Source organism: Diplotaxodon limnothrissa, linkage group LG7 (genome assembly GCF_057381915.1).
Source record: "Diplotaxodon limnothrissa isolate DT_005_m linkage group LG7, D_limnothrissa_male_GT1.1, whole genome shotgun sequence".
Classification (NCBI taxonomy): Eukaryota; Metazoa; Chordata; class Actinopteri; order Cichliformes; family Cichlidae; genus Diplotaxodon; species Diplotaxodon limnothrissa.
The window spans coordinates 67,097,456-67,111,139 of record NC_140602.1 but is presented as its reverse complement, the minus strand read 5'-3'; the positions used below and the strand labels follow the sequence as shown (position 1 = coordinate 67,111,139).

The following is a 13,684-nucleotide window of genomic DNA, read 5'->3' as shown; positions in this document are numbered from 1 at the left end:
TTTATATCATACACTCAATGAAAATGGAGAAATAAAAACCAATCTGTTCAACATTTGTGAATTTTGCACATAATGCTAATGAAGGATGTATTAGCTGTATGGCTGCATGTTAAAAAATTGCATTTATCCTAGAAAATCCATTGTTGCTTTGCATAATTGCTTTTTAGGGGTTTGTTTAGTTTAGTTTATTTTAAGTGAAAACAAACGTCTCTTTGTTCCATTTGCTTCTGTTGCCACTTTGTCGTTTGCAAAATCTATTAAATGTGCTATAATCAAGAAGCCAAACTGATCTTGCGTTGCTGAAATTGTTATATTTAATAATAAAATACACACGAGCCTTTTAATTGTGTTACTTTGGTTAATGGGTATTGCAACAATGTCACAACTGGAATGCTTTTGGGGTGTGACTGCTTACAGTTAGGAAAAACGAAAAGTTTGTTCCTAATATGTTTAAAAGTTGATGTCCCTTACCCAAAGAGACTATATGTGTGAAATTTAAATTATACAATTTTAGGGGAAAAAAAAAACCAATATAAAACTTGAAAATCGTCAAAATTTGTCTGTTTCTTAGTCTGTATCTGCAATACAGGCACACTCTCTGAAGTGCATCAAGTTTGGTCTCAGTAGTTCTTTCCTGAAAATATTGAAAGCATTAAAATAAAAATTGTTTCCCCAAATTTTGTTGCATTGCTCCTATGTTCTAAAATGCATTAATGATGTGAATGTGATTGTGATTTGAGGCTTTATAACTGACTTTCCCTGAAGAAGAACCCCAGCTGGGTTTGTGACATTAAGCTCTAATGAGGACACTGTATGTTCCTCTGCACACAGTGAAACTTTAATTAGCTGAAATCCCAGTTTTAGATCCCCACCTTAAAATTTGACACAAAAACAAAGCGCAATCGTCATTTAACACACATTCATTGGTTTTATTCAAAGCACAAAGTCATATTGTCCTTTAGCTCAACCACGAAGGAGTATTAGAGCCACATTAAGAAAAAAAGAAATTAGCGTTCATTTTGAGATTAAAGTCAGAACTTGTAGATGAAACTCAAAATACTAGTTTGAGAATAAAGTTGAAATGTGAAGATTACAATTGTTGTTTAAAGCCAAACAACTGCCACGGCTCCTGCAACCTCTGCAAAATGCCTCGTGTAGACGATTTAGTGAAACAACTCGATCAGCTGTCTCATCGTGATATGACATCCATCTTTATTGCATAGCCATCGGTATCCTTGCATGCGTCCACTGCCAGACATTGGTTCCGGTTTGTTTTTTTAACTTCTGATCAGCTGCAGATTTCTGCACCATCTCTTCAGTGTTTTTTAATTATCACCGCTCCGTGTTTATGAGCTAAAAGACAAATAACTTAACGCAAGACATTTTTAATTTCCACATTTCTTTCCTTTATTCTCAAAATATTATTTAAACTTTAATCTTAAAATTTTGTTTTTATTCTTAAATTGATCAATAATTTTTTTTCTTAACGTGGCCCAAATAGGTCCTTGTATTCAAAGCCAAAAAGCACTTAAAAAAAAGCCAGTTGAGAAAAACAGGTTTGCAATTTGAGGGCTCTCCACTTGTGTAGCATGCTGCATCTTTATTTAGAAAACCATAATGCTCAAGCCTGTGCTCTTTAATACTGCACACTGGCTGCACTTTAATATAACAGATGGTTGGAAACATCATGTCTATAAAATTCATAAAAGTTAAACAAAAATAATTTGTAAAATCGTCACATTAAAGTCACTTTTTTCTCAGTTAAAATTAGAATAAGAATTTGTGATATTACAAACTTCATTACTACCATGAATTCTTTGCAGGCCTCCATATTCAAAAACATGAACATGCAGGTTGACTCATGTAAATGTGGTGAAGCATACAAGAGAAGAGCACAGTTTCCAAGACAGCTAGTCCCATACTGTAGAGGTGACGCGAGGTTTCCAGCCCTACGGCAACATATGCAAGATATAATAGTCAAAGTCCAGTCCATGCTGGAGATTGGATCGGGGCCCTGAGTTCAGACTGGTGGGAAACACAGTTTTCTCAATCATCCTGTGGATAAAACAAAGCAGGGGCAGTGAGTGCTTTCTGGTTTCTGTTTGTCTAAAGCTTCGATTATGTTCTGAATAACAGCCGCAGAAGGTTTTTGCTGTCCATTTCACGCCAGGCCAAATCATAGCTCGTTTTCCAGATCACACTATAAAAAGGTGGAGTTCTCCCATGCAGGCCTGATAGCTTGTGCAACTCACTGCATTTCTCTCACTTCCTTAAATAACTGATGTTATGAGTCCACAAAGCAAAGTTCTTGCAGGAAATCCTCGGCACAAAATTCTTGCTCTCCAGAAAGTCTTTTATACGTCTCATAAATTTTAGCAGGAAATATTGTTTGAAACCTTTAATCAAAGTCTGAGGCAGTAAAGAGGATTTGCACAGGTCAGGTTGAGCAACAGCCTGTCTGGTTCTGTTTGTACTAAAAAGTCAAGAAGGAAGTCAAGAAGCTAAATATGCATCTGATTTAAAGGGGAAAACCTGTTCTATCATTAAAGAACTCGTGGTCTTAACGTCCACCAGGTCACCGGTGACCCGTTAACAACCTGTTTTTAACTCTAATTTCAAAAATCAAAATAAACCCTGACCCTCGTGTCTGACCCACGTCAACAACGAGCAAAGTAACTGCTGAAGTATATCGACCGTATGTGCCAAAAGCCAGACTATTAATACTAGTTTTCCACCAGTGCGGTGCTAAAAGCTGGCTACAGTCAGCGACACAAAATTAAGGGACTCAGAGTTCAAACCGCTGACCTCAGTGGTGATGGGAGAGGCAACCGCAAGAGAGGAGCCCTACAGATTCTTTCCGACATAACTTTGTTCTCATGGAAATTGCTTTAACGTTTTCGGTGTAACACTGAGTAACATGTGGGTCCAAAACCTGCTGACTGCTCCTCAACAGTTACTGAAACACAGCTAGCTTTGATTCAGAGGCTAGTAGAGCTTCTGTCATGTTGAAGCCGGTGATCCAGCTGCTGTGAGGCTGCCAGTGGAAACTGAGGGGCTGGCCAGATTTCTTTCTTCTCACATATTCATTCAGGAAGGCACCTAACTCAGGTCTACCTCAACAACTCTATGGATATCGAGCCATCTGCGATAGAGTCATGGGTTACTCATACACTAGTCTATAAGCGAGAGGTCTACAGTGTTGTAACAATCTGAAGTTAATTACTACTGCACATCATCTTAAAGCTTGATCAGATACACATGCAAACAGCGTTTATTCAGAGTCCAGTTGTGACACCTGTTGGCAGCGATACAAACTGCATTTCGCTATCTGCATACACTTTAGTATAATAGATTCAAAGGGCATCACCTACTGATGAGGCCAGTCTAAGGATGCTAGTGACACTTCAAAGTTGGATGCAGTGAGTCCAGGGAGGATGAGTATCAGATCTTTCCAGCCCCTCAGTTTTCACCACCAGCAGCACATAAAGTCTATGAAGCTCTGATGCACACACAGACCTGTCAAACCTCCAAACAGTCTTTTGTTTTTTTCCCCTTACATCCCTCGTCTGTGATGGCCTTCGATAGCTACATCAATATTCAATTCAATTTTATTCATACAGCACCAAATCACAACAACAGTCCCCTCAAGTAGCTTTATATTGTAAGGTCGACCCTACAATGATAAATACAGAGAAAAACCATCAGTTATATGACCCCCTATGAGCAAGCACATTGGCAACAATGGGAAGGAAAAACTCCTTTTAACAGGAAGAAGGTGTGTAATCAATGCACTACGATGTCTAAGAATATACAGTATTCATCTGTGAATCATCTGACCTGTAATTTCCAGCTAATTTCCTATAATTTAGTTAAAAATCAGCTTGCATTTGGCTGTACAATATCTCATAAATTCATACACAATGCATTACAAACAGAGGAAAATGAGTCTTTGCAGCTGCAGTAACTCGACCTTTTTGTCACAAGAACTTTCTTCCAGTAATTAAAAAGTAAGTAAATTGGATAGATCATAAAAGCAAACAATCCTGAGCACGTAGCACCTTAGCCTGCCAGCACCGCCCCCAAGGTTGCAAACTTTTTGCGAATGAGTCACATTGAACAGAGTAGAATAAATCTCCTGGAAGTTAAGTTAACCCCACGGCGAACAGATCCTGGTCACTGGGAAGTTTGTGCAGTGGAAAAATGGCTTATGTTACATGGTGGGCTGTGGAATTAGGCAGAAATATGTTTGTTAGTATAACTGCTGCACGACTGAAATTTTTAATAACGTTGGTATTTGAGAGCATGATATCATTTCCACTGCAGCTGAAAAAATGATTGTTTGAGGAAAGCCACAAAGCTCAGCCTTAGCTGCATTCCAGCCAGACCAGATCCTAATGCTCGCCCGCATCAGCTGACGGCTCACCTCATGCCCTGGGTAATTGTCATACAGGGCAATCAATTCAAGCTACTTCAGCCTTCCTGCAGTGGCTGCACATCTGCAATCAACTTTACAACGTATCCCCGCTCCTCCTTCACGTTGTCTCCGACTCCATGTCACGCCTGTTGTCAGAGATACCTGATCTGTTCTTGCGAGGGCCTTGGCGGCTGCTCTTTATTTTGAGTTAGTTTTCAGGAAATTAAAAGAAACTCTTTCAGGAATTTGTAAGAAAAGGAAAAATAAATGACAAACCACCGATCTGGGCTACATCCCTGATATTATGTGAGTCATTTCATTTGTTTAGAGATTTGGTCCTCACCCATTCGTCCTCCTCTGCTCCCTCGCCTCCTCCTCCAGGCTGCCGAGTGCTGCTGGTGTCTGATTTGTTGGCCATTATTTTGTCTGTCCATGAAGCTCCAGCCTTATCGTCTCCAGCAAAGTTACACTTGGTCACTGTGCCGCCATCAATTCTGGCCAAAGAGACTGGAATTTGAAGAAGGTAATGAAGTTATTTACGCATGACACAAAACAAAGAAGTACGTAAGGTTTTTAAAGGCATTTATAGAACTTAAACGAAGTGAGCTACCAACTTTGAATTCTACTCTTTAAGCTTTATCACCTCTGTAAGGATATGCCAACTTGATTATTAACCGTTCACTGACTTTGATAGAGAAGAAATCTGAAAAATCTGAGAAAGTTTTCAAAACTTTGAATGTCAGATTCATGTTTAAGTTCTAACTCTACACAGAATTAAGAAAGCAACAAGATGGAGACATCTGATAATAAATGTTCAAATATCCATCACATCTGAATAAATCCAGGCTAAAAACCAAAGGACAGGTATTGATATCAGTCTAAACCAGAGGTCGGCAACCTGCATGCGGCTCTTTAGTCTTTATACTGCGGCTCTGCCTGGTTTGGGGAAATAAATTACAAGTATTTAGCTAAAGTGTAATTTATTTCCAATTAGTTTTTAAAAGTCAGGTCAAGGCTCCAAAAGCACAAAGGCGATATGAGGGTGGTGGCTCACAACAGTTTTTGTTTGCTACATGGATCATTTTAGTTCAGCTGGGTGTCTTTCCTTTTGTTATCAAAGGAGCTTGCAAAGAAAAGCGTCTGGACTTCTTTAACTTGCTTGAAGACGTTTCACCTCTCATCCGAGAAGCTTCTTCAAGTCTAAGGTCAAATGGTGGGGAGTCCCAGATTTAAACCTAGTGGGAGTATCCCCCCAAAAAGGGGGATGGAGATGAAGCATCGCTGAATATGTTTCCAAACCAACTTCATTCTAAGCCAAAGACTAGAAAATATGGTGAAGCATATCTGCCCTTTGGCTTCACCTGCACAAGTACTGAGGTAGGTCTCCCCTGCACAATTGGTTTTTCCTTCGTCGGGAGCAGCGCTGGGCTGTTCAAATCACGGACTAACAGTATCCCACAGTTGTTTATGTTTTTAAACCCATTTTGCACAGAGAGGCATTTTTTGAAAAATGTATTGATAGCAATGTTGAATATTATTACACATGAAAAAAAAAAAAAACTACATGTAAAATAATCACACCATGACGCCTCTGCCTTTGTAAATGGAGGGACAGTAACTGCATGTGTGTAAAACCTGCAGATAGTCAGATTAACAGTATTTTGTCTCCATCTGCTATTCTGCAATTCATCTCATGTAAAAAACTAACGTGTGCACAGCTGATGTGAACAAAGGCCCATACCTTTGACTTTTCGTGACCAACTCTGTATTCCTCGTCCACACGTAAACGGAAAAAAGGAGTTTTAAAAGTTTTCAGTGATTCGAAACGGCGTTTACATGGACTGCGTTTTCAAAAATACCCGTGTAGGTGTGGACGCAGCGTAAAAGAGTTAGTAGCTTATTTTCTTACTACCTGTAATTTACTGCAGATTGCTTGTATTTGCTTAATTGTTTACTAAATGTTTGAGGTGTGAAATTAACCGCAATGGAGCAAAATATGTGCAGGGGGGGGGGGGCAACATTTTTCTTGTAAAACAAAGAGGGCCCAGCAAAAAAAGTTTGGGAACCACTGTGTTAACCGACAGTTGCAGTCTTAAGGATTCTTTACATTTACAGCTCAATGTGACATACAGGGTGTCTCCAGGTACAATTAACTGAAGCATGATGTGAAATTTAGGACTAAACTTGTCATGGAAGCAGACAGACCAGAAATATACTTATTTAACCAAGTGAACACATGCATGCCACTTCAAAATGAACAGTAAAGTAAAATGAAAGCATTTGGTTAGGCTTAAAAACTCCAACTGTGTTAACTTAACTGATAAAGATAGACAAAGGCAGACAGCCTTGACCCAAACCTCCTGGCCGTAGGCTGTGAGAACATGTGGTTTTTGGCTTTGCTCTCCCAAGTCTTGGCAATCGGGAAAGAAAAAATAATAATCACATAATAACTAGAGCTATTCCAAAATAAACCAATTTCTCTTTCTGCAGAGAAATACAACCCGATGTTCATTTTTGTCCTAAACGATGTCCCCTCGTCCCAGTTTTGAAACACATGGAGTATGTTGCTTTGTATTTCCAGGCACCAGTTTCAACAAGTATTATTCGTTTTTCTTCTAACCGTTTCTTTAAGCTAGTGAGCAAGCTGGTGGAAATCTGAATCAAATTAAAGACTGTGAAGCTCTGAAGTGTCTTTTATATTATTTCATCTGCCTTTACAAAAGGATTAGATACACAGAGGAAAAGGTCTCAAAGCATGTGATGACAAAAGAAGGCAAACCTTGAACCTTTAAATCATGCATCCACACAATGTCTGCAGTTCATCAGTGACAGAACAGAGTTTACTAAAGCATACCACAGAAGGTGTAAATCAGAAGCTACCCCTTCCTGTTTTACAACTCCAGATGCAGATTCAAGTTCATATACAAGTCAGACAATAGTTACACAAACAAAGAAGACGACTGCAGCTTTAGGTGTAGACAGTTAAGCAGTGATTCATTTCTATTAACTTGTATTTTTTACTACACTGACTAGCAGTTTACAGCATAAACAGACCCTTTGCTGGGCCGATGTCACCAAACTCAGACCCAACCCTAACCGCAGACAGCACAGACGGTGTACATGGATGTTAAGATCTTAGGCAGGACAATTCACAGAAAGGCTCTACAGGCAAGTAAATAACAAACATCAAGTTCAGACTCACATACGAAAGGACTGTTTCCTCTAGTCTTCAACCGTACATCCTGTCCTGTTTCCAGGTCCGTTTTTTCCATGTCTGCCTCCGGATACCAAAAGGCCCAGGTCCCAGCGGGTCTGTGCTTCTCAGTTATCTTCATTAGCTCGGCTTTGTTCACCGCGGCTGACAGCTGCTCCTCAGACAAACGGTCCGACTCCCCTTTAGCTTCTACCTCTGTAAAGACGGAAAACACAATGAAGCCAAGTAAATGAAGGGAATTAAGAGCTCCGCACCCACGAGGCTTTTTCTTGTTACATATCAGTGGCGTATTTAAGAAACAGAGCTAGCATTAGCATGCAATCATCGCTGCTTGCCTTCCTGTAAAAGTCGCTGCATGAAGTTGGTGAATTGTAGGACAGGGTTAGACTTTTCAGGTTTGCATGCTGCACTACTGATCTGTTCTACTTCAGACCTCAACAAAAAAGTATTTATTACATCTCATCAATCAGACTGAGGAACTGAACTGCAGCTAGTTCTCGTCATACAAATAAATGGAGATTTCTAGAGTTTGCACCTGACCGCACCTCATGTCTTGCTCGGCCTATTCTGACACTGCACAGCCAGCAGATCCAACTCCAGTGTACTCACTGTAGGAGGACATGAGGAAACCAGTGTTGACCTTTTTGGTGTCACTGAAGTTGGGCTCCACTTCCTTTCCACTGGCATCAAACTTCCGCTGATGGATGCGGCTCGGTTGGATGTACAGCACGTAGAAACGTACCTGCAGGTGACAGAAGGATGAATAAATACCTTCCAGTGGTTTTCAGCTTTACTTATTTCTGCTTATTATCACCAATGCCTGCTCCTCGAATAGTGACCTGAAAACCCTCACAGTCTTTTTACAATTATTTGCATCTACTGAGAAGAAGGCGTCATGCTGGGCTCTTATAACCGATGGTTTTATTACTGTACCTTTTGATTGTTGCTGTCAGTGATTGCATGTCTGGAAACATCGAGCAGCTTCCCTTCTAAAAGCACTCCAGGGCCACTGTGTAGAAAAACAATAATGAGTATCTAAATGTGTACTGGCGAAATAAAGTGCTGTTTTATTGGGACTGAGTGCTAAATAGGGACTCAGTTAAACGCAGAACTAGAACTGCAGGGAGGATGATTCATAGCACACATAAATCCTACAGAATAAAGGCATTCAAACGTTTTTCAGAACAAACCAATGCAGTAAAAGTTCGACTGTGCTCTGAAACCCAAACTCACCATTTCCATTTGCTTTAGTCACATGACAGTAGTTTTGTTACTGGATCTAGCAAAGACCACGAACTGGCAGCTCGTCCACACACTGTGATCAAAGTTACATCACTTTACATCCAGCCAGCAGCAGGCAAGCAAAATGAAGGGGAAGTCTTAGCCCGGCATGTCTAAAGTCCCTGAATTTTACCACATGTTAGCTGTTATATCAAAACCTCAGGGGATCAGTCTGCAAGCTTGCTGTAGGCAGACAATATGTGCAGTTCCCAATATTACATTTTTCCCCTACTGGCCTCCAGCACCAGCAGTTTTACTGGCCACATACTGTAATATCTACTCAGAGTCATATAACTCTTTCCTAGTCTTACCGACTGAGTTTAGAATTACAAAGGAATAGAGCCTGACTGATTACCGGTAGACTCACTCACTTCCTTTAAAGTGAAAATATTGTCAGCAAGAAGAAAAAATGGCTTCTTAGATAAAATAAAAATAACTGAAAAAGTATATAGAACATAGAACGTATGTAGAACAAGTATAGAGAGCAGTGTTGGGACTAAGGCGTTATTAAGTAACGCATTACAGTAACTACGTTATTATTGTGGTAACGAGCACGGTAACTAGTTATTATGCCAAAACCGGGAACGCGTTACTCGTTACTGGGATTTAGGTAGGCTCGTTATTCGTTACTTCGTGTGGTGGCTATCGCGGAGCTTCCACAGATTCAGTAACATTAGCAAGTGGTGGAGGCCAGCAGGTGGATGAAGGAAAAGGCAGGCAAGAGGAGAGACCCGAGGCGCCGGTCCGAGTGTCAGGTGAACTGAACTTCAGGTAAGAAGTTATGACCTGCAGTCCATCTGGGTCAGATATGAACCAAGTTTAGGTGGAGTTTATTTTCGTTATGCTGACTTTTCCGTACTGCGTGCTAGCTAGCATGACGGAGTTTATACAGCTGGGTGGTGCTATGAAGTTAATGATGTTGAACTTTATTTTGTTCATAAGGTTAATTATTAGAGTTGCCAACCGTCCCGTAAAAAACGGAATCGTCTCGTATTCAAAGAAAATATTACGCGTTTCGTATTGAGGTGAAAAGGAACATTTTGTCCTGGACTTCAGCTACAATGAAAAAGACACAAAGCTGGAGTTATTCTGTGTTTACGATGCACAGCTGCCTCTTCTTCTCTCATTCTCCCCCCCTCCCTCTCCTGTATCTACTCAATCATGAAACTGATCAATGATCAGCTGATCGGCTTTTCTCTCTTGTTTGTTTATCACCCACTTTGCGCCAGAAAGAGGAAACCAGCGGATGTCGCGGTAAACAACAGCAGCACGTTTAAGTTTAATAAGCTGCTGTTAGAATATATTTAATATTAATTTCTAGTATCAGCTGATGTTTGCTGGAGCCACAGCTGTAAAGCTGCTGGTCATGATATCGGTTTGAATATGTGATGAGAGTGAAACATGAAGATGAAACCAGGAGATGTCCTTACTGAATCATCAGAGATGGGCAGGTGATGGAGAAACAGGTTTACCTTTTAGGTGACATGAATGAGTTGAAGGGAAGTTATGAACTGTTTCTGAGAGACAAATAACAGCAGGATCCTTTTTTAGGTAGCTGGCAGCTGGTAACTGTGCAGGGGCGGGTCTAGCAAAGTGTTGCCAGGGGGGCAGGTAGGGCATTAACAGGGAAAGGGGGGCACAAAGACATACTTTCTTATTCTCATTTAAAATGTCCCACTTTTAAAAAAATAATTATCTGAATCTTGCAACAAACAATTGATAGATTGATACATATATACCATCAGAACAGTGAACATCACTGTCAGAACAGTGTTTGTTTTCATTCAAAGGCTTTATGATTTTTACTATAATGGCAGCCGGTCTCTAGTCAAAATGCCCGGGATGATTTTTTTGTCCCAGTCCAGCTCTGTATGCAGCTCATCTGCAGTCTGGTGTTACCTACATCTTCCTATTCAGAAGGCAGAATTTCAGAGTTCTGAGTACAATCGAAAGCACCACGACTGCAGTTTTTGTGTTGATGTAAAAAGCAGGCTAGGATAGAATCAGGTGTGGGATTTCTCTCGTGGAAATGTGCACATTATTTTTTCCTTTCTATTGGTAGGTGGCACAGTGCACTTGTGGCAAGTAAGCAAGCTAGAAGACTGGCAAAGCTATGGAAGCAACACATTAACAAGAGAATTCTGAGTAAAACCAAAGTTACTTTCCCTAGTAACTAGTTACTCTGAAAGTAACAAGTAACTTGAAGTAACCGAGTTACTTTTGATAGAAGTAACTAGTAATGTAACTAAGTTACTAATTTAAAGTAACTTACCCAACACTGATAGAGAGCATTTTATTGATGCATTCCCTCTTAGTTATGTTAATAACATACTAAGATATATTAACATGTTAATAACATACTAGAATTCCACGTGAAAGTTTCAAATTTCTTTGATGCTCTGTACCTCACATTAGAGCAAATATTTCCCAGATAATTACATCAAAATGCTGAAAAAGGCCCAAACGGGGTCAAGAGGTTCAGTCCAGTGACCCCTATTAGCCTGGCTTTGTTATAGTCAGGCCCCACGGTCCGGGCTCATCCAAAAAAGACACCGTGACCCTCAGTGGAATTATTAGTTTCTTTCTAACTATAAGTAAAAGGAAGCAATACAGTTTTGTAATAAAAAAAAAGTGAAACATCTAAACTGATGTTAAGTCACTCCAGTATTAAACCATGTTAGCTGTTTGGTTAACAGCTTAGTGTCTCTTTGAAGCTACAACGCAGTCACTTATCAGGCGGTGCGGCTAGCTTTGAAGCATGGTTTTCCTTGAAAAATGCAAAACAAATAGAAAAGCGTTGAGGAGGAGTTCACACTTGTGGCCCCAGCTGCTCTAGTGTGTGATGAGTTTGTTAATTCACTTCTGCACCTTGAGAAAATGCCTCGTGTTAGTTCTACAATGTCATCTAAAGCACTTTGATTATCGCAGCTACAATTTTACCATGAGTGAAATGATCTGTTTTTGTACCACGTTGCAAACATGTTTTTTTTTTTTTTTTCGTTTATGTTGAACACGGGAGTCAATACTGTGTCAGCCTCTAGTGGCCACAACAGGAAGTGCAGCCAGGGCGCTCTGATACTGCTGGTCGTACATCCACCTACACTGCGCTGTGCTGCATATACCCGACATAATTTCATTTTTAAAATGTTTTGAACAGTGTACAACTCACAGATCTGCTCTCTGGGAACACCGAGGGATTTATTGACGGAGTCTGGTGCTGCCCCCTCACAGGGGAAACACTGTAGCGTGTGAACGCGAGCACATACCTCTCAAACGCAGAGGGACACCACGCACGGTCAAACTTTTCACTGTGGACTGGCTTGTTCTGCAGAGACGTGTTGTGATAAATGCGACTCATCTTTCATAAAATCGTAACTTTTCCCTTCCCTCAGATTTTTCCTTTTTCCGGACTTCCTGTTCGTCCCTGAATGAGAGGTGCGCTCGGTTTTCTACACAGCAGACGCCGGCGGGTAATAGTGCAGAAGAGAATGCGTGCGGTGAGAGTGGACGGACAGCCCGGACTCTTCTCATTTATGCAGAAATTGCCTGCAGATCACCTAGGGGGCGCATGATGGCCCTCATTGAACAGCAGTGAATGCAGCGCAAGTACATGTAGTTTTTTTCTTTTTCATTACTAATTAGGCGCTAATTAGTATTCTTAATGTTTGTTAAAGTTGTTTCTCGTGCGGTCTTTAGTGAGGGGATCATCCTCTGAGAAATACCAGTATCTGAACAGGGACTCAAACCAGCAACCTGCAGGTACAGCTTGTATTTTCAGGTGTCTGCACACACAGCAAGTCCAGATTTACGCTTTATTTCTACACAAAAAGCTTTTACAAGTATCTGCTGATTATTGTCAGAACTGTTGATTTTACACGTTAAATGCAAGCATTGTGCAAACTGTTGCACCATTTCTGAACACCAGAACTACAAAGTTAGCAATGATTCAAGGGTTTGTACTCTCATTCCAGCACATTTATTCTTAGGAGGTGAAAGGAAAACTTGCACTCATAATCCAACAAGAATACAAACACACATAGATTTTTATTTAATCCCACTCTGGGGGAAATTCATTTATTACACCAGCACGAGGGAAAGGAACAAAAAGTGAATTAGAGATATATTAGAAAAATAAAAAACCAAGAAGAAACACAATGAGAACAGTGTACAAAAAAGCCGAAATACTATGTATATAGATGGTTGCTTTAAACAAGGCAAGGCAAGGCAAGGCAAGTTTATTTGTATAGCACAATTCAACAACAAGGTGATTCAAAGTGCTTTACAGAGACATTAGAAACAAGAACAAATAAAAAGCATGATTTAAAATTGATTAAAACAAGCAAATAAACTAACTAACTAATTAACAAACAAACAAACAAACAAACAAACAAACAAACAACAGTATATAAAACCAAAACAGATAAAATCAGAACAGTAGATAAAATCAGTAGTTAAATGTAAGTTTTGAAATTTAAGCTTAAAGTGTGGATTTGGTGCTTTATTCAAATGCAGCTGAGAACAGGTGAGTCTTCAACCTGGATTTAAATAAACTGAGTGTTTCAGCTGATCTGAGGCTTTCTGGGAGTTTGTTCCAGATATAAGGAGCATAAAAGCTGAATGCAGCTTCTCCGTGTCTGGTTCTGACTCTGGGAACTGATAAAAGACCGGATCCAGATGACCTGAGGGATCTGGATGGTTCATACTGGGTCAGGAGGTCATTGATGTATTTTGGTCCTAAACCATTCAGAGCTTTATAGGCCAGCATCAGAACTTTA

The 13,684-nt window shown here is 40.2% G+C and overlaps 1 protein-coding gene across 1 annotated transcript; it reads right to left on the bottom strand.

Moving 5' to 3' along the window:
• Positions 1-991: 991 nt before the first annotated feature.
• Positions 992-12,336, bottom strand: arpin (actin related protein 2/3 complex inhibitor). The gene is made up of 6 exons (XM_085358772.1): positions 12,176-12,336; positions 8,562-8,637; positions 8,238-8,370; positions 7,617-7,823; positions 4,758-4,921; positions 992-2,055 (listed from the first exon to the last, which is right to left on the bottom strand). The coding sequence occupies exons 1-6, from the start codon at positions 12,265-12,267 to the stop codon at positions 2,047-2,049; spliced, it is 681 nt and encodes a 226-aa protein (XP_085214898.1). The 5' UTR covers positions 12,268-12,336; the 3' UTR covers positions 992-2,046.
• Positions 12,337-13,684: the final 1,348 nt, after the last annotated feature.